General features: G+C 33.7%; 1 protein-coding gene across 1 annotated transcript in view; it reads left to right on the plus strand.

The window, feature by feature from the left end:
- AHR (aryl hydrocarbon receptor) overlaps window positions 1–22,628 on the plus strand; it is a 49,346-nt gene that overhangs the window by 15,539 nt on the left and 11,179 nt on the right. The window contains exons 3-9 of the mRNA XM_028118834.2: window positions 9,218–9,321; window positions 12,199–12,288; window positions 14,540–14,663; window positions 15,417–15,547; window positions 17,154–17,356; window positions 18,059–18,168; window positions 18,823–18,964. Of these exons, the coding sequence (XP_027974635.1) occupies window positions 9,218–9,321; window positions 12,199–12,288; window positions 14,540–14,663; window positions 15,417–15,547; window positions 17,154–17,356; window positions 18,059–18,168; window positions 18,823–18,964 (904 nt within the window). The remainder of the gene's footprint in view (window positions 1–9,217; window positions 9,322–12,198; window positions 12,289–14,539; window positions 14,664–15,416; window positions 15,548–17,153; window positions 17,357–18,058; window positions 18,169–18,822; window positions 18,965–22,628) is intronic.

Genomic DNA, 22,628 nt, shown 5'->3' on the forward strand with positions numbered 1-22,628 from the left:
ATGTTCTGAATTCACAAAGTCTAAAAATTCCCTGAGGGGATGATGACAACAGTTAATTTACATGATGTGATGAGCTAACGTTTATTGACCTCATTGCTTACCATGGATCTTTGTTTATTTTAAATTAAAAAAATTATCTGTGTTCTTTTCTTGATCTTCCTCTTTTAGTTATTTAACAGTTCATTTCCAGTTCATTTAGGTTTTCAGAAGAGAGCTATTGTGTTTATTCATCTTCAGCTTGTGTGTTTCTCTGGATTTCAATCCTGTTTTGGTGTTTGTGTAACCCAGAACACTATCTTGAGAAACATATATGCAAAGAATGAGCTTGAACAAGCAGAGAAATGAATTAAATAAAAAGCCCTTTTGAGGGTTGAAACTTTATAATAAAGTTTAGTGGGTTTATATGTGTGCTTTTCATTCATGGGATTTGTACGCCAATTTTATCTGCATTGCTATAGTTTTTAAGTTACTATATACCAAGTAGTTTACAAAAATTTCAGTATCACGGTGTCACAGCAAATGTGATTTCTTAATTCTAGAAATGTCTATGGTAGGTTTGTTTGCCTAAAAGATGAGCACATTTGAAATCATCACATAGTATTAAGTTTCTTTTATCTCTGGTATTACCTACTTTTTTTTATAATTGAGCTATTTTTTTCCAGAATTCATATTCTAAAACATGTAACTAATTATAACATTCATGATAGCTTCCATAAATAAAGCTATAAAATTTAAAGATTCTTTTAAGTTTTAATGCATGGACTTTATTCATCAAATCTATGCAAATTGAAACATGGATGAATAAAAAGAATAGTAGAATATTCTTATTGAGTCTAGTTGAAGTAGTATTTAAATCCTGGCTCTTACATTTAATAATATGATCTCTTTGGATAAGGAGTTTAATTTATCTGTTCTTCAAATAGTCTAACTTAAGAGATTCATTAGATACTATGAATTTTTTTTTTTATTTTTAGAGCATGAGCAGGGGTGGAGGGGCAGAGAGAGAGAGGAGAGAGAGAGAGAGAATCTCAAGTAGACTATACAACTCAGCATAGAGCTGGATGCAGGGCTTGATCTCACGACCCTGAGATCATGACCTGAGCTGAAATCAAGAGTCAGACGCTAAACCAACTGAGCCACCCAGGCACCCCAGATTCTATGAATAAATGTAATATTTTATGATATTTTATATAGGATACTTCCATCGCTGAGTATTCATTTGCTTTGACAAGTATTTTCAAAAAACACAATGACAAGTATATATCAAAGATTCAGACTGAACCTGCACTCATTATATCCTTTATATTATGTTTTGCTTTTTTCCTTCTTAAAATTGATTGCTTTTTAATGGATTTTCTCTTTGATCATTACCTAGTGTTATATATATCTCGGTGATCCTTAATCGCTTGATCATGAACAGTTCCAGGTGATCATAAATTGATGCCTTTAGCTTCCTTTTTTTAAAAGGAGGATTACCATTGAGGTAATATTAAAGCCAGCCAGCTTTTAGCATTTTTTCTCCCCCCCCCCCCCATAGTTAATTCGTTTGATTTTTTTGTGTGGCTTTGTGATCTGCTTAATGGAAATCTACAACATCTTTCTGTTATAGTGTTTTAGAAACTATTCACATAGAGTAGAAAATTAATCACTTTAAAGCCTGTAATAAAATGCAGTTGTGTTACCACTAACCATTTTATTTAGTAATCATGTTTATGTCTTATTTTTAAATCATGCTCTTACAGTTTTTCTACTTTTTATCAACCATTTTTAATCAGTAACTCAAATTCATTTATTCATAGCTGGAGATTTTGATTTTGGAGTCATTGTAATATAGTGGGAATAATATTCTAAATCATGAAACTGAATAAAATATTCCAGAGGAGAACATATAGAATAAGAGAAAAAATACCAGAGATGAGATGTTTTAAAGATGAGCAGAGGTAGAGGAAAGCAAATCTGTGTGTATACAGAATACAAAACTGTGCTGAGGTGATACTTTGCATAAAGATGCCTTCATCTGGTGTTTCAAGTTCTTAAATTAGAGAGTCAAAAGAAAATCGCACAAGAAAATACAAACTAAAGTGAAAATAAAGTCCATACCAAAAAAATCATAATGCTACAGGAGTAGTATTACGGCTTTTGATTGTCCACAAAAGCCAGAAAACCATTCAGGTGTTTGCAGTGGGCGGTTGTGAGAAGGGAAATAAGTAGTCACATTGAATCAATTTAGCCTAAAATTGTATTGAATTATTCTGGTTTCTTCTAGCCTTAAATTTTCTCATACAATGTGGGGTGCCTTTTATGGTCAGTTTTACAGATACTCTTTTGTCAGCTGGATTGTTGATAGTGTCTAGTGTCATATGTCTGGTCTCTGTGTTACCAAGGCAGCATTCCTTCTCTTTATCTTAGCATGATGGAGGGAGATTGTCCTGTAACAAAAGCACTGGCAGGCGGGAGACATAAAGGTTAATCCTGTGACCTTCGATACGACCTTTAACCTCACTGTTGCCCAGGGTCTTCATCTTCTCAGCATGGACAGTAAGAATGCTTGTGTGCCCCATGCTTTAAGTTTGTGGTGGATTTATCCTAAAAAATGAGATGTGAAAAGTCAATTTTATAATTAAATTTGTTATATAAATTATAATTATTTCTTGTGGAATACTGATATTTTACATGTTTTAATGGATGATTTTGTGGTCACTGTGGAATATGCGTAGAGGTCTTTCAGACCTGGTATTCATATCATCTGACAATCTCTTGAATTTTGTATTTTGATTTAGAGATGGAAATTTGCTAATTAACTTTTTAGCCTTTTAACATAATACATAATAATTTATTTCCCCATATTGTTTCCTTTTTCGGAAGTGGCACACACATCTAGACAATTAGTTCAGGTAGAGGTGACACGCCTTACTTGGTGAGGACGTAAACTCTGGGCCATGTGCTATTGCTGTATATGTATACATACAGAATTTTTAAGTTTTTGTTTTGGTCTTAAATTATGTGCTTCTCTTTTGATCTTTATAAAATTGGCATTGAGTAATTTCCTGAAGACACTCATATTATATAATAAAAGCATTCTAAGCAGAGGAATGATAATTTTAGAAAATAATAAGGCAGTGAGATCTGGAACACTTGTAAGTTATTTCCAAAATCGTAAATTTCCAAAGTCACTGGTTCTTAAAATATGGCACCTGGTCCCTCAGCATCACTTGGGAAGTTGTTAGCAACGCCAACTATAAGGCCCCATCCTACATCTCCCAAATCAGAAATTTTAGAAGGTGAAGTGCAGCAATGTGTTTTAATAGCCATAGCCTTCCTATGATTCTAATTCTAATGTCTGTGAAATTTTGAGAATCACTGCTCTACTTGATTAAAGTCTGCTACAGAATGCAGTTTGAATTCCACTCTTGTATATGTGGAAAGCTCAGTGCAACTCATTCCCCACTGAACAGGTAAACTAACTGCTCTTGTTGGTTCTGTTAATTCAATGACCTATCACAGTTACAGTAGAATTGTGTATAATGAAATGTAAAACTGGGAAAATGTTAAACATCTTTGGAAGTTGGTTTCCACTTAATTGAGAGCAGGCATAAGTCTAACTTTTAAGGACTTAATCAGCTTTAAAATGCTGCTTTGCAGATTTGCTAAAAAGAACGTAAACTACCAGTTGTGCAACCTACATTCATTCGTAAAGGTATAAACTAACATTTGCATTTTTAAAAACTGAATTTACCTTCATTCTGCATTGGTGATTTCTAGGTAGAAAAAAAATCTGTCAATATCATCGGACAGTATTGGGTAAACTGTGTAGACCTAATCTTTGTGTCCTAGAAACTTAGAAGATAGTTTTCTTAGTTTCTGTTTCTTCCTTCTTCCCCTCAAAAGAACACTTCATTTACAAACCAATGAAAACTTTGTGTTGAAATGAAATATCTCTCTCTTACCCCAAAGTATGTAGAAGAAGCTCTCATTAGGTACACTTACTATATTATTTGGAATTTATTTGTAAATACTAATTCATCCTGGACTAAGCTAGGACTGTTTTCCTTATATTTGAGAAATACTGCATTACTTAACTCTTTTTAATTTATAGAAGTTTATGTGGTTGAATTTTATAGTGATGGCTTTGCTTTATGCTTATATCACTGTGGGAATGGAATTTAACTTTTTCTGGCAGAAGTAATAAAGGGGATGATAAATATTATTATATTTATATATATATTATATTATTATAAAATAAATAAAATAAAATAAATTTATATTATTATAAAATAAAATAAAATAAAATAAAATAAATTGAATTTATATCAACACAAAGAGATTTAAAAGTGTTACGCTTTTTCCTGGCAAGATATTGTCATCTTTCTGTTTAATCGAGAACTATAGTAACATACAAAATATAGTTTACCACATGCCAGTATTTCTCCTTCATGAATTTCTCTGTTGAACAATACAGAGCATGTTTTTCAAAGAGGAAATATTTGGCTTGTAGGGAGAAGTGGAAATCCAAGCTTAGATGTGTAAGGAAGGAAACTGTCATATAGGAAATGGATATGGTTAAATACTTGTGGGAGTAAGATTTGAATCAGTTGGTAAAATGACCATTTGATAATGTTCTGATAATATTTACATTCTAGATTCCTTCATCAATTAGATTAAATTCTTGTATAATTGCTTCATTGATTTCTCAGTGAGGAAAGAGTTGAAATATTTCAATGCTTTATTATCTTAATATTCCACAGACTGTTTAAAGTCAGGTTGTTATATTTTGGAAGGTGTAGTGTTCTTGCAGATGGGGAAGATTTTAACAAATGTTTATTTCAGCAAATGCTTCACAAGTAGCGGAATTGGCTGTGACTTACTTTCAAATATTACATTTTGTTTCTAGAAAATGTCGAGAATTTAGTTCCAGTGATGCAATGTTTAAAGTGTCCTGTGCATCTAAAGTGTCCTGTGTATCTGATTATGCATATAATTTTTATAACAACTTAAAGTTGTGAAGTACTTTCAAATCTATGTTGTACAGACATCATAGCAGTCCTAATAGATTCTTGTTTTTAGTGTCAGCTTTTCATAAAGGTTTGAAGGTATATCAACTCAGCATTTAGCCCATTATCTCTCTCTATCCTGGGCTGCAAATTGTGGCTTACAGGCATAAATTAGGTACTCTACATCTTATTTTAGCCCTAACAAGAATGTGTCTCCAAAGGTATCACTGCCTCACATACAGATGAAGACACTACAGGTCACATGTGTTTGGCATAGGGGAGGAGTCCAGCAGGTGGTTAATCATAGCGTGAACACGAAGGGTTAGGCTCCCTGGGTTTGATCTAGGCTCCACTACTTCAAACTCTCTGACCTGGAGACCATTTCTTAACCTAAGTCTCAGTTTCATTGAAAGGACAAAACAATACCAGTCTCGTAGGATATTATTATAAAGATTAATAAGATCTAATATATGGAAAGTTGTTGGCATACAGTGTGTGCTCAGTAAGTATCACATATTATTATTAAGGAAATTATTTCAGGCCACCTACTTGGTAGGAAGGACATTGGTAACAGTACCCCATGTCATCTTCCTCTTCTCTTGCTTTCTAATCAAGGCAAGAAATGTATACATGAAAGTGACTAGTATTAAGGTGGTAAAAACCAACTTTAAGAAGGGAGAGGTTGGGGCGCCTGGGTGGCTCAGTCGTTAAGCATCTAACTCTTGATTTTGGCTTGGGTCATGATCTCAGGGTCCTGGGATCGAGCCCCACATCGGGCTCCCTGCTCAGTGGGAAACCTTCTCCCTCTCCCACTCCCCCTGCTTGTGTTCCCTCTCTTGCTGTGTCTGTCTCTGTCAAATAAATAAATCTTAAAAAAAAAAAAAAAAAGGGAGAGGTAGTAGGAGGTCAAGAAATAGAGGTGTAAAACTTTGTGGAGGGGCAAAAATTGCATAGTTTGGGTCAAGAGGCCCTGACATAAAGTAAGATTTCTAAAAAGTCACATTGGTGTATTTTTAAGATGAGAATGCTAAGGGAATTCATCTTTTCTGGACTCATCTTTGCACAGTATTTATTTAAATCCTATTTATTAACCTTAAACATAAGAGCAACAGAAATATTTTTGGAAGAACTCTCTAGTGATCCTCCCTTAATATGCACTTGTCACTTTTCCTACTTACACATATTAAATATTTAACCTCCCAACATTTAGAATTGTAAGCGTTGTTGTTTAAAAAAGTTTGTTCTCCTTACTTTTTCTTTCAAGTTCCTGTAAGACTTCAATGAAATCCCATTGTGCTATTTAATGTTTTGACTTTCTTTTCTGGTTCTTTATTTCCTAACTTATATTCCCAACTCAAGGCAGATTCTGTCTGATGTCTAATTATGTGGGCCGGTATCCCCAATACAAGGCCAGAAACAAATCGTAAATTACTCTGAGATGAATAGTCTCAGTGGTCTAGTAACTCTAGTTGGAACTGACATCAATTCTATTAATTAAAAATTAATTTTAAAAGATTCCTAATAAGATAATTTAGACATTTTAAAATTTGATACTAGGAACATCTATCCATTTTTACAATTACTTTGCTTCTTTCTGCAATGTGAGGGTTTTTGGTTTTGCTGTTTTCTTTTTTTTCTTTTTTTTTTTAAAGATTTTATTTATTTATTTGAGAGAGAGAGAATGAGAGAGAGCACGAAAGGGAAGAGGGTTAGAGGGAGAAGCAGACTCCCTGCCGAGCAGGGAGCCCGATGTGGGACTCGATCCCGGGACTCCAGGATCATGACCTGAGCTGAAGGCAGTCGCTTAACCAACTGAGCCACCCAGGCGCCCTGCTGTTTTCTTTTTAATGGTAAATCTTATGGGTATTTGCTTTAACTCTTAAAATGGTGCCCCATACTGGAGCTTTTGGGAAAGTAACAGTGTAGTTAACCCTGACATTGTGAGGTTTTAGTGCATTCAAACAAACTTGGCCATTTGAAAGCAAGCAGCAGCAGAATAGGAAGGGAGAAAAGGCCTTTTTCTCTTCTTTTCAGTGAGAAATATTAAGCATTTCCTTTGGTCTTGATTAGCTGTTAGATCAATTTATGTACCTCAAACTATTTTTTTGGCCTAAGGAAATATGTTCTCTGGCCTTTTGAAATTGTTATATTCAGAGGCCAAACTTCTGGCCTCTTCTTTAAAAGCGGTGTGTTTCAGGTTCTGCAAAGGCAAGAACTTGGCATAAGATTGCAGTGTGACACATGCATTGATTTACCAGAAAATAGACTTCAGCATGAACATGTGTTATATGTGAGGCTTTGCTCAAACTGAGAGAAAATCTGGTTATTAATAAATCTCATTTTTCACCGAGCCAGATGATCTTTGGCACAATAAAAATCTAATGAAATGTCTTAAAATATCAAAGTCCATTTTGTTTAATGATTTCTCTTATTTAAATATTAAAGGTCAAAAATAGATAAGAAAAATGGAAATATATTGTAATTGTATTGAAAAGGTTATACTTTATAATAAGATAGTCTATAGGATCTGGGAAACACTGCTAATAATTACCATTTATTGAACTGCTGAGCTGCTGTATGCCAGAAACTTCACATATATTCTCATTATTCTTCACAATAACCTGGCAAGATGGTTTTTTGTTGTTTGTTTTCAGTTACTAGTTCACATATTGGGACATACACTCAGAGAGCCTACACATATAGTAAATGGCAGAACTAAGATGTGAACTTAATTCTGTCACTTACTAATATTAAATGAAATGATATTTGAGAGTGCTTACACAGTAGCTATTATTACGCCTCAGTTGTATTGCCTCCCAGACTACACACGCATGCACACACACACACACGCACACACACACACGTGTGCGATGAAGAAGAGAGATGGAAGGGAGGAGAGAAAGCATTGCAGCCTGCTACCTCCAGAAGTAAGCATCCCGCCATGGTATCAGACTTCTCCTTATATACATAATCCACAAGCAGTTAGAAGATAATAATGAAGGAGGAGCCACTTTTGAAGATGGAATATATAGGAATAAACATAAAAATTAATGTGCAAATCGGTTTTGCGAACAACTTTAAAATACCATAGTGGGACAAAAAATATAGATTTGAACAGAAGGAAACACATACATGTTCTTGGATAGAATGAAATCTATAATATGTTAATTCTCCATGAGTTGCAGCCATCAAAAAAAAAATGAAATCTTGCCATTTGCAATGACGTGGGTGGAACTAGAGGGTATTAGGCCAAGCGAAATAAGTCAGTCAAAGACAATTATCATATGATCTCACTGATAAGGGACATTTAAGAAACAAAACAGGAGCATAGGGGAAGAGAGGAAAAAATAAAACAAGATGAAACAAGAGAGGGAGACAAACCATAAGAGACTCTCTTAACCATAGGAAACAAACTGAAGGTTGCTGGAGGGGAGGGGGGCAGGGGGATGGGGTAACTGGGTGATGGACATTAAGGAGGGCACATGATGTAATGAGTACTGGGTATTATATAAGACTGATGGATCACTGACCTCTACCTCTGAAACCAGGAATACAGTATATGTTAATGAAATAAATAAAAATAAAAACAAAAAATAAATCCACCTTAAAAAAGAATAAAGTTGTACCAACACTGGAAAAAAAATCTCCATGAGTTGATTTATAAATTTAACAAGACTCTAGTAACAATACTAATTGCTTTTTACTCTAAAACTAGACAGGAGGATTCTAAACTTAATGGAAATATATTTCTTAATAAGGCTGATGTTTGATTCTTTCTCCTCACCACTACAAGTTCACTGTTTAGATAGATATAGATAGATGATAGACAGATAGATAGATAGATATTAAAATCCTTTTTATAGGTTATATTCTGAGGAACCTTATTCTCAAAAGTAAATGAATAGGAATGGGAAGAGTTTGTATAGTGGCACCATGCAATTCTTTAAAACTCTTAAGTTATATGCCAAAAATCATAATGAGCTCATCACAACTAATTTTTCATAATTTTATTATTTTTTAATAAATTATTTGTAATTATTTTTCACAATCTGTCCACTGATTTGGAAACCACTCATTGACAAAGGATTATTTACTTAACTAGTAGACAACAATATTTCAGATTGTGTCTTTGTGATGTACATAGAGATTTTCCATGATAGTCCTTTGAAATCACTTACTTGAGGAACTACTTAACTATATCATTGCTTTTTCCCTTTTCTCCATAGTTTCATTACAGTCCTCCCCAGCTGACAGAAATGAAATCCAGGAAAACTGTAGAACAAAATTCAGAGAAGGCCTGCATCTGCAAGAAGGAGAATTCTTACTACAGGTAAATTTTAGTAAATAGAGTTTCTCACAATAAAGACATGGTAAATGAAAGATTAATGAATCAGTCTTTTAGTTACTCCAGTTTATTTAGAACTCACCCAGTGTTTCATGTCACTTTCATCTGAACTGCAATAGTGGTGTAATGCTAGTATATGAAAAAATGTAATTGTATCAAGTAGATTGGAAGTCTATTAGTAATTTCCCTGTTGTATTTCTTTAGCAAGAACTCTTAGATTATTTTAAAGGTTCTCATTTAAGACATTGAATTTATATATGCTTTTTCAGGAATGTAGCTTTATTAAAACAGTTAATTGTCTTTACTTAATCGTTCAAAATTGTTCTTAACCTGAATTTTATTTTTCAATGTGTTTTGTAACTGTATTGTCTCTTAGCTATGGGGTGTGTCTTATCAACATGCTAAAAATTATCTCAACAACTAGAAACCCTAATTTTTGTTTTAGAACTCAGAGAATATTTTTTTTAATTTTAAAAAAATATATTTTATTATTTTTTTTGCTCTATTTCTTGGAACTAATATGATGCTTGATTCTTAACTAAAATTCTCAGGCATTTATTTTGTTGAAAAACAGATAGCATGAAGATGTGTGATGTGATATGTACTATTATGTGATCATTTTCAGTTCCATCCAGTGAACGGAGTGAAGAACTTAATTTGCCATCATGATAGAAAGTAGCCTCAACTTTTAGTAACTCTGTTAATTCATTCTGAAAATCCTTATGTGTAACCCAAGAATTAATAACGTTTTTTATTATTTTTGTAATTGTGAAAATTAACTTTTGTCCCCATTAGGTTAAACAAATTAAATATTTGCAGGAGTCCTCTTCTTATCCCTGGCTGAGGATTTTTATGTATATAATAGCTTGAAACATAAAGGCTCCTGTTCAGGTCATAGGAAAACATTTTTATAATTGCTGCTTTATGTGATTAAACACACACCTTGGGTTATGGAGTAAAGTAATAAGGAAGTCCTTTATTTCAAGTGAAAATAAACAAATATGGAATGCTTAACATTTGATAAAGCAGTTTAAATTATGGGCCAGTGATTTTTTCCACCCTAGAATATTCAGGCAAATTGTAAACATATTCTATGTAAAGGACAGAGAATAAAATAATACTAATGCAAGACTAGTGTCACTTTTTAATTATCTGAAAATTGGAAACATTTAGGTATTTAAAATAAATGCATCTGTTATGAATTATATTGGATATCACTTGTAAACTAGTTTCCAATAGGAAGCATCGCCTATTATATGATTTGCTAGGACCATGGTTGGAGGGATCTCTTCTGGAGGAGATGACCAGAAACACTGTAGACATATGAAAATGGCATATTTCATTACATACAGTTGCCATAATGGCATCTAACTTCATACTTTCAACATGTGATTATCAACTGAGTATCCCTAAGACTTAGAGAATGTTTCCAGAGATACAGTATACTACTTGCCATGAAACTTTTAATGACAAATCATTTCCTTTAGTTTTAACAAAGGAGATACATAAAGAAAATGTTAAAGTGTTTTATTAAGAAAAATTTAAAATAATTACCTTCAAGCTTAGCTTAAATTTATTACTATTATATAAAGAATAAAAATGAAAATAAAAAGACTTTCTGTATCTTTTCATTATGCATTATTAATTTCAGTCATTTTCATTTATTTAATCATGTTCTGCCCAGTGCTGTTCACTACTGTGCCTAATAGAATCCGTGGCTTTGTTTTTGAGTTAACAGCAGTTGAAACTATAAATAACACTATCAGTTGCAGTTTATTTCTCTTATATTGAATAGCAAGTGAACCTCATCATGATTTTCAGATAAGTAGGGCAGATCTTTGTGATTAAGACTAAAAAATGATAATCTCTTTCATTAATATGTAATTACCATATTCTTTCTGTTGATTTAATAATAATTCAATGTAAGTAATAACCTTGTTCCATATAGTATTTAAGATCATTTAAGATATACATAAAATTGGTATGCACATATTCTTTTAAAGGCTTTCGGTTAATTTCTGACAATTAACATTTGTCTAAAAGTGTGTGATATTGTACCTTAAGTTATCTTTGTGTTTTTCTGGCATAATGAGCTTATTGGAAAGTACTAAATTCATTTGACTGTTCAAACAAGCATCACACTCTACAAAATAAAATGCATATGATCAGTGGATACTGTTCTCTACAAAGAAGGTATTTTCAGAAGGAGAAAATATAAAAATGGGTGTAACTGTTACTGCCAACTGAAATTTAAGACTAATTGTGAGGGTGTTAATTATTAAACATTTAAGTTCCCGATGGGTGCCACCACCATTCATCCTGGGGCGACTCACCAGGTACACATAGCTATAATCTCTGAAAATCCAAAGCATGAAGAAGAAGATCCAATTTTGTATTAAAGTTGCTGTGATTGAGCATTAAGTTGAGCTGTAAGCTTTTCCTTATCAAAATCAAAAGGTATGCATAGATTCCTCTCATTGCACAGTAGATGGAATGTCTGTATTTGAGATGTAATCATTTTAACCATTTTATTTATTTATTTTTTTAAAGATTTTATTTATTTATTTGAGAGAGAGAGAATGAGAGATAGAGAGCACGAGAGGGAAGAGGGTCAGAGGGAGAAGCAGACTCCCTGCTGAGCAGGGAGCCCGATGTGGGACTCGATCCCGGGACTCCAGGATCATGACCTGGGCCGAAAGCAGTTGCTTAACCAACTGAGCTACCCAGGCTCCCTCATTTTAACCATTTTAAAGAGAAGATTTTTCAGCAATAAAACTAACAGCCTTAACTGAAGTCAGTATTTATGAGTGACAATATTGTTATTTAGTCACATTACTAATTTTGTAATTTTTTTCCTTGTAGGCTCTCAATGGTTTTGTGCTGGTTGTCACCACAGATGCTTTGGTCTTTTATGCTTCTTCTACCATACAAGATTACCTGGGGTTTCAGCAGGTAAGTATATTTTTCTCAGGCCATGTAAAAAAAAAAAAATTTTTTTTTTGAGAAAATTAACTACTTTTTATGTGTCATATGTTTTAGGGACATAAATGATAATTTGTATATATAAAATGTCAATTAAAATATGCTATAGAATAAAATTATTTGTAGCTAATAATTTTTATAAATAATTTACTACATTACAATTTTCTTATATGTTCATCAGATTCATGGAGATTGTGTTTTTTTATATATAAGAAACATTCACGTTGGGGACAGATAGGCTTTGGATCAGGGGAGGCGGGTGGGCAGACAAGAGAATATTTGCTATCACATTGGTTACGGATACCAGAGGGCATATGGCAACTATGAAATTAATGAGGTGATACGTAAAGGTATAGGCAAAAATATCATGGCTCATACCTTTAATTCTGACTCAAGCTGATTATGGAAGCTTTCCTGAAGGAAATGGTATTTAAGCTAACCTAAAGAAAACATAAGATTTAGACGGGTGGACAGTTGTGGAGGGAACACAGGAAAGAAAAGATACAAGTACTGTAAACAGTAGACTGGAAATACTTTAAGAGATGAACATGTTTAGTTTGTTTAATGTTATTGAGTAAATGGTGCATAAATGGAGTGGTAAGGTATTTGTCGTATTTGAAGGACAAGAACATCTAATTTGAGAACAGTTTTGTGAGTACACTTGAATACTAGCTCTTCTTATGTATCAGTATTTCTTAAATTCTAATGTGTCTAAGACTCACTTGTAAAACTCTAAAATCTTTGGGCCTCACTTCCAGATAGAATTCTGATTCACTAGGTCAGAGTGGGGTCCATGAATCTGCATTTCTAACAAGCTCACAGGTGATGCCAAGGCTGCTGGTTTGAATAGCAGTGTCTACAGTGTTATATAGTCTGAAGTTTAAATTTTGTCATATACACAACAGAAACCTGCAAGAGTTTTTGTTAAGGGAATGTGTATGCTGCAGTCTGTGTTTTAGATGAGAACTCTGGCAGTTGGGTAACGGATGGCATCAAGATGGTTTAAGGCTAGATTAAATTCACAGGGAAATTTAAGTCTAGATAGCTAAACTAGGTAGATAGTGAAACCTGGCCCTGCCACAAAGTCTGACTTGCTGAGAGGTAAGAGGCGGAGGAGGGATTCTAAGCCGGTCAAGGCATAATCCCTTACTCTTTTGGAGTCTACCACAGAAGCAAAAATTTAATATAAAGAAAATCATTAGAGGATAGTGAAAGAAATACATAATACTTTTAAGCTTCAGAGAAGTCTAAGATGACTGGATTTTCAGACATGGTTTTGTGAAAGAAATAGGATTTAAAATAAGTTAAAAATAGAGCTGCCCTATGACCCAGCAATTGCACTGCTAGGTATTTACCCCATAGATACCGATGTAGTGGAGGGGCACTTGCACCCCAATGTTCATAGCAGCAATGTCCATACTAGCTAAACTGTGGAAAGAGCCCAGATGTCCATTGACAGATAAATCAATAAAGAAGATGTGATATACACACACGTACACACACACACACGCACAATGGAATATTACTCAGACATCAGAAAGGATGAATACTTAGATTTACATTGACGTGGATGGAACTGGAGAGTATCATGCTGAGCAAAGTAAGTCAATCAGAGAAAAACAATTATCATATGGTTTCACTCATTGTGGAATATAAGAAACTGTGCAGAGGATCATAGGGGAAGGGAGGGAAACCTGAATGGGAAGTCATCAGAGAGGGAGACAAACCATGAGAGACTCTCAACTCCAGGAAGCAAACTGAGAGTTGTTGGAAGGGAGGTGGGTAGGGGGATGGGGTAACTGGATGATGAACATTAAGGAGGGCATGTGGTGTGATGAGCACTGGGTATTGTATGTGTTGTATGAATTATTGAACTCTACATCTGAAACTAATGATGTACTATATGTTACCTAATGAATTTAAATTAAAAAAAATAAAAAAATAATTTAAATTAAATTGCAATTAAGGAGTGAGGAGGTGACCTACTTGACTGAAAAGCATTCAGGTAAGAAAGCGATGGCAGATAACTTTTGGCTGAGCAGTGCTCCCCTCTCTCTGGCTTTTCCTATCAGGATGACTAGAGAGCTTTGTGACCATCTGATGTGCATTCGTCACCAATGACAAGCACCCAGTAATCTAGCTACATTTTGAAATTAATTCAGTAAGCCACATTTTTTTAATCAGTACTTTAAAAAAGTTTCCTTGTACCTTTTTTCTTTAGTCTGATGTCATACATCAGAGCGTATATGAACTTATTCATACTGAAGACCGAGGTGAATTTCAGCGTCAGCTACACTGGACATTAAACCCTTCACAGTGTACAGACTCTGGACAAGGAATTGATGGTAAGAATGCAAATGATAGTGTGGTGCTTTTAAAAGATTTATTTACTTTTTTATAGAGAGTATGCCAGTGGGGGAAAGGGCAGAGGGAGAGAGAGCGAGAGAGAGAGAGAGAGAGAGAGAGAAAAGCAGACTCCCTGCTGAGCACGGAGTCAGACACAGGGCTTGATCTCACACCCTGACACCACAACCTGAGTGGAAATCAAGACTCAGACGCTTAACGGGATTGAATCATCCAGGTGCCCCTCTCAGTATTATATTTTATAAAAATCACTTACACTATTGAGAGAGATTGGAAGAAATATATAAGGTTGATACTCAAGTATGTATAAATTGTTCTGTCTGTAAAATGGACCAAATAAAAAAGCAAACTAGAATATGCAAGTATATAAAAACTTGTCTCAGTGCAATGCTTTTTTATGTTACTTTTTTAATTTATTTTTTATTTTTTATTGAAGTGTAATTAACATACATACAATGCTTTTAGAAGTCTATGAAAGTGTTAAGATAAAAGGTATTAGAAAATATGGATATTGTTGACAACAGATATAAAAACAAAACTGAATAAAGTATGTAGTAAAAGTGATATTCTGTACATTTTGGTTTCTTTCCATTAGCTACTCTTCTGAAAATGATTATTCCTTTTTTGTATTCAGAATAGAATCCCGTTTAGAAATTAACACAAATTTCAGCTATCCAAACACTTGATTATACAGCAAAATGACACACAAAGTTATGTTGCTATTATTTCTGCAGAAGCTAATGGCCTGCCACAGGCAGTAGGCTGTTATACCCCAGACCAGCTTCCTCCAGAAAACTCTTCCTGTATGGAAAGGAGCTTCGTGTGCCGACTCAGATGTCTCCTGGATAATTCATCTGGTTTTCTGGTAAGGTGCAAAATCTTATGATACTGGCAATTATTATTTATTTTCAGAAAGCAAAAAAGAAAACTGAAACCATTTTCTTTGGTTAGATTTGAGTATTTTTAAAACTCCTTTATTAAAATAATTTCATGATGGGAAGTAACTTAAAGATTACTTTTTTCAGATTTCCAATATCTTCCATAACTCAAAATCTCAGTCTTGTAGGAGGTAGTAACAAAGATGGAGTGAAATAACATAGAACCTTGTATTTTGCCTATTTTTAGGACTCTTGTAACGTGTACAACCGAGAATTTTGTAGCCCTATTTAGCAACAGAATGCTTACCCTCTTTGGATTTAATCCTTGCCAGAAAGAAAAATTATCATGGCATTTTCTACATAGCTACAGTAACTGCCACCTAGAAAAATCGTTGTATATTCATTATTGCAGAATTGTCACGTGGTGTGAGCTGCCGTCGTGCAGGCTGAACGTGCAGCTCTAGCAGGATACTTGCAGTGGTAGTGGTCTTTGTCCTTAAGATTCCGCTGGGTACAGAAGAGAACAAAGCATGATCCACATTACCTTTGTGAGTTATCAGGAATTTGAAATAGATAATAAAATCTTAAATATTAGCAAACAGTGATTTTTGTTGATGTCTTTATTTCTGAAGATAATTTTCCTGACCCAGAGGTAGAATTGTGCTTTGAGATAGTCTTCCTAGTACTGATGATCAGTTAATAATGTATTTCTGAGATGGAATTTATATCATCAGGTCTTTTCTTCTTTGTGTTGCTATCATATACTGAGGTCAGAACCATTCCTCAGCGTGTTTAATACACTTTTTTTTTTTTAAAGATTTTATTTATTTATTTGAGAGACAGTGAGAGAGAGAGAGCGAGCACATGAGAGGGGGGAGGGTCAGAGGGAGAAGCAGACTCCCTGCTGAGCAGGGAGCCCGATGCGGGACTCGATCCCGGGACTCCAGGATCATGACCTGAGCCGAAGGCAGTCGATTAACCAACTGAGCCACCCAGGCGCCCTGTTTAATACACTTTTAAGCAACTAAATTGGTCATGTTCACATTTAAATTATCTTTGTTTCCTCTGTTTTCTAAAAGTGTCCTTTACTGTTAATAGAGTTCTACATTCTTTACATGAATTTTATTATTCATTGTAGCATTTTAATAAAATTGCATTTTATCTCTCTATAAAAGATTACCATGAGTTATGAAACAGACAGTGAGCTATGGACTATAGCTTATCTGAATTTGAATATTAATGTGTACTTAATGACTTTATCACTGTTCATTCATTGAGGAAGTAGGTACTGAATGCCAAGAGGAGGGGGGACTAGTATGCTAGGTGTGAATAACAGGGCAGTTGTGAGCTCAGAAAGTGACACAGGCAATTTTGTTGTGACAATTCCCTTGTCAGGCCTTTTAAGATAGTGTTCCTATGACCTTTGGGGATAGTTGTAATGGGCTTCCTGTGGAGAAAGGCATGAAAATAGCATTAGTCAGCCTCAGGAACTTTTATGGAATTACCAAGAGTACTGGAAATGGCCACAATAAGGCCTTTTGACATGCACAGTATTAAAGTGTTAATTTTAATGAAGCGGTTTTGTTTTTTAAGGCAATGAATTTCCAAGGCAGGTTAAAGTATCTTCATGGACAGAATAAGAAAGGGAAAGATGGATCAATACTACCGCCTCAGTTGGCTTTGTTTGCCATAGCGACTCCCCTTCAGCCACCATCCATCCTTGAGATCCGAACGAAAAATTTCATCTTCAGAACCAAACACAAACTAGACTTTACACCCACTGCTTGTGATGCCAAGTAAGTAAAACTTTTGCAGTTTTATTTCATTGTTTGTTGCAGTAAATCTCTTTGCATGTAAAACAGAGTGTAGCTTATAATGTTTATTATTATGTGAGCTGTTACTTCATACTCTTTCAGTATAGCCTTTTAAAATAATTTCATCAGGCTCACAGATCATCTTATAATTTTTTACTTTTCACAATTTCTGTATCATAAAGATGAATTGCTTATATTAGTAAGATTCAGTATCCTGATGACATTTATTGTTGGTTTTTTTACATTTTTATAACATACAAACTTTGTTTGATTTTTAGCCCTAGAAGTTTAGTAACTTCCAGAAAATTCTGAAGTAGACTGTGATATTAGCATTCATATCCTATCAAAATGTATCATTGTTTTTCATCTAATACGGGATTGCAGATAGGTTTGAAAAACTTTGCCCCTCAAAATGGAGTATAAGCATTGTACATTTTTATTAAAGATTTTGTTTTATTTACATAATCTATTCTGTTAGAGTCATCTTTAACCGTGCTAATTTTTGTGTTCTTTATTCAGAAGAAAACCATCTAAAGCTGAAATTAACAGCCGTAAACAAAAGAAAGCAGTTACATGAATGTGGTTAATTGTTTCTCCCTGCTAATGTAAAATTCTGAATGTCAAGGAAAACAGTGCAGAAAATAGCATATAACCAATTTCTTATTTTACCTTTTTTTTAAACAGAGGAAAACTTGTTTTAGGCTATACTGAAGCAGAGTTGTGCATGAGAGGATCAGGATATCAATTTATTCATGCTGCTGATATGCTTTATTGTGCTGAGTACCATATCCGGAGTAAGTTGTATTTCCTTATAAACATGCCTGGAAAATGGCATATGTTCTAGTACATATTTCAGAATATTACATAATGTGTTTAAGGCAACTATTTGAGTAAACTTACACTCAGTGTCATACCGTTATGATTAACCTAATTACACTCTTTATTAACTGCTCTACAGCTGCCACACAAGAATATAGTAGTTTAATTACTATGAAAATGACCATTTGTCAATGTTTTGCTCAATTTTAATAGCATTTTGAATGGCATCACTAATTTATAAACCTGTTAATATAGATTAATATTTTATTACACAATTTTAAAGCATAAATGACAGAAATGTTCCCTTTTTAAAATGAAAATAATTTTTATCTTTGTGTTTTCCCCAAACTGGGTACTCTCTCTATAGTTTAACGTGTTATCAGAAGTTTCTGACCTAATCTTCCCTTTAACCTACTAAATAATAAATTTAGTCTGAAATAGAAAAAAATCAACTCTGAAGAATTGTTTCCATGCATTTTTTTAACATACTATGTTTAAAAGTTGTCAAGACATTTACCATCTCTGGTGATAAATGAAACACATCCAAAAGTATGTTAGAGGGGCTGTGTTTCAGAGATTTTCTTTAATATGTTGATTTGGGGTTTGATAATTTTTGTATTTGATTTTAGTGATTAAGACTGGAGAGAGTGGCATGATAGTATTCAGGCTTCTTACCAAAGAAAATCGATGGACCTGGGTTCAGTCTAATGCACGCTTAGTGTATAAAAATGGAAGACCGGATTATATCATTGCAACTCAGAGACCTCTAACGTAAGTACGCAGACAAAACGTTTCATGTCTTCATTTTATTTCTAATAACACTATGGTTTATAAATCCTCTTACGTGAAAACTTCCAAATAAATTCTATGAGAATTTTCTCTGAAAGTAAAAACTGAAAAGATAATCTGTATAGAAAGATGGCAAAGTGAAGGACATTGAGAAGATAGAATTGACATACATTATTGAATGACTAGATATATAGAATTACAGAAATAGAATAAACAATGAAAATTCCAGGGTTTTACTCTGGTATATGAAGGAAGGATGAAAAGCTAGTGCCATCTGTAAAATAAAAGAAATATAGAAGAATGCTGTGTTTAGTATATGCTTTCTAAGCGAGCAGTGGTTTTTAAGTTTCTTACATATTCTGTAATTGAGTGTTTTGTCAAATACCGTATTGCAGATATTTTCTCCACTCTAGAGAGCTGATGTTTGTATGTGCCCTGAGGTAAGGATCAACATGGATATTTTGCTTTATATGTATATCCAAGTGACTAGTAACATTTATTGAAAAGGACATCTTTCCGCCCCCCCCCCCACACTGCATTTTAATTAGGGGGTTCTGTCTGTGGTTCTTTTTCTGGGTTCCATGAGTCTAGTTGTCTGTTTTCACACCAACAGCACATGGTCTTCATTCTCTGTCTTTGTAGTAAATCTTGATCTCTGAATGTAAATTCTCTGAATGCTCTCCATCAGTTTGTTGAGGATTTTTTGTTGTTCTCCTTCAAGATTGTCCTGTCTGTTCTTTACCCTTTACATTTCCATATATATTTTAGAAATCAGTTGTCAATTTCCATCAGATATCTGTTGGGATTTTGAATGGAATTACGTTGAAACTATAGCTTATTTGGGGAGAATTAACATCTTTATAATATTCTTCCAACCCGTGAACAGGGTGAATATATGTATGTATATAGGCATATGGGTACATGAGTATGTACCTATGTCTTTGTTTCAATAAGGGGTTGTATTTTTCTTACCCAAGTCTTAGGTATTTTTCTTCATTTTACTTCTAGATATTTGATGTGTGTGTATAGCAATTTCTAATTAATTGTTGATTTTTTTAAATATTGGCTTGTATTCAGTGACCTTACTAAAATCTACTTTTTCTTATAATTTGTATGGATTATTCCAAATTTTCTAACACATACCATGTAATTTTTTTTCTTTTTAATCTTTAGACATTTATTATTTCTTAAAATTCCTTTATTGCACTGGTTAGGCCCTCAGTAAAATGTAAAGGAAATAATGATACCAGGTTTCATTTTTGTCATCTTCCAAGCCTAAGAGGGAAACCCTTTAATATTTTACTGTCGAGTATAATGTTTGTGGTAGTGTTTTCTTTTGCTCTTTATACATATATATATTGAATTTAGAAGTTTCCCTTCTCTCTAGTTTACTAAATATTATCATCACGAATGGGTATGGAATTTTGTCAAATACTTCCTCTGGATTCATTGACATGATTTTTCTCTTTTGTGCTCTATTTTCTTTTTACTTTGTAAGATCTATAGTGAGTAAGAAACATTTCCTGATACTAGAAATTTGTGCCTTCTCTCTTAATATTGCTAGAAGGCCTTTAGTTTTTAGTCTTCTCAAGGATCCAATTTTTGTTGATTTTTCTTATTTAATGTTTGTTTTCTACTTCATTTTGTCTGATTATTTCCTTCTACTCTCTTTGGCTATAAATTGCTATTTTTCTAACCTTTTCTTTAAGCTATTAATTTCCCTGTAGGTACAACTTCAACTACAGTCCTAATATTTTGATAGGTCTTGTTTTTTCTATTCATGATTTGTTTAGAGTTACAGTGGTATGTACTTTATACGATGGATATTTTCTAGTCTTTTTGTTACTGAATTTTAGGCCAATTCCACTGAAGTTAGAAAACATTCTCTGAGTGATTTCAGTTCTTTAAAATCTGTGGTAGCTTATTTATGATCTAACACATGGTCAGTGTTAGTAAAATATCCCATGTGCTTTCATTAAGAATATATGTTCTGTTGCATGTATGGTGTTCTTCATGTATCAGTGGTCTAGTTTGTGCTGTTCATATTTTTATTATTTGATTTTTGTATTTGCTTGTTCTGTTATTAAGAGGTTATTTGTTGCATTTTCTCATTACTAATGAGGCAGGACATCTTTTTATATCTTTCTAGGGCATTTTCCTTCTGTGAATTTTCAGTTCAAATCATTTGCCTGTTTTTTGCTGTGTTGGTTGGCTCTCTCTTGGTCCTCATTGGAGCTGTTTACTTAATATGGGTATTAAATTGTATATATTTATACACAGTATAGTAGTATGCATATAAAATTATAAATATGACATTTTCTCCATGCCTTGACTTGATTTGTGAATTCTTTTGCCATGGAAGCTTTTTAATTTTTATGTCAGTTATACCACTATTTTCCTTTAGAGATTCTGGGTTTTTTTTTTAGATATGACTCTTCCCACTCAGATTTCTAAAAATTTAAGTATAATTAATATACAGTGTTATGTTAGTTTCAGGTGTACAACAGTGATTCAACAATGATATACATTGTGCAGTGCTCACTGTAAGTGTAGTTACTACCTGACAACATATTATTACAGTATTATTGACTGTATTCCCTGTGTTGTACTTTTCATCTCTATGATTTATTATACCTGGGAGTTTATACCTTTTAATCCCATTCATCTATTTCACCCATCCTCCTATCCCTTTCCCTCTGGCAGCCACCAGTTTATTCTCTGTATTTGAGACTGTATCTGTTTGTGTGTGTTATTTTGTTTTCTAGACTCCACATAAGTGAAATCGTACGTTTATCTTTCTCTGACTTATTTCACTTAGCATAATACCCTCTAGGTCAATCCATGTTTTCACAAATGGCAAGATTTCATTCTTTTTTATGGCTGAGCAATATACCATATCTTCCTTATCCTTTCATCTATTGATGCACACTAGGTTGCTTCCATAATTTGGTATTACAAATAATGCTGCAGTAAAAATAGGGGTGCATATCTTTTCAAATTAATGTTTTCATTTTCTTTGGGTAAATACCCAGCAGTGGAATTACTGAGTTGTATGGTATTTCTGTTTCTAATTTTTGAGGCACCTCCGTACTGTTTTCCACAGTGGCTGCACCAGTTTACGGTTCCATCAATAGTACACAAGGGTTCCCTTTTTTCCACAGCCTCAACACTTGTTATTTCTGGTGTTATTTTAGCCATTCTGACAGGTGTGAGGTGATACGTCATTGTAGTTTTGATTTGCATTTCCCTGATGATGAGTGATGTTGATAATCTTTTCATGTGTCTATTACCCATCTATATATTTTCCTCAGAAAAATGTCTATTCATGTCCTCTTTTTAATCAGATTGTTTTTGATGTTGAGTTGTATGAATTCTTTATATATTTTGGATATTAACCCCTTATTGGATATATCATTTGCAAATATCTTCTCGAATTCAATAGGCTGCCTTTTGCTTTTGTTGGTGGTTTTCTTCACTGTGCAAAAGCTTTTTGTTTGATGTAGTCCCAATAGTTCATTTTTGCTTTTGTTTTCTAATTTGTTGGCATCTAATTTTCCTTACTAGTCTCTTAAATCATATGTATTTCTGTAGTGTTGGCTGTTACTCTTATTTATGACTTTGTTTTTTTCTTTTTTTCTTGTTCCTG

Source organism: Eumetopias jubatus, unplaced genomic scaffold, assembly GCF_037043125.1.
Source record: "Eumetopias jubatus isolate StellerSeaLion01/CBP00866 unplaced genomic scaffold, mEumJub1_p1.0 scaffold_14, whole genome shotgun sequence".
NCBI lineage: Eukaryota > Metazoa > Chordata > Mammalia > Carnivora > Otariidae > Eumetopias > Eumetopias jubatus.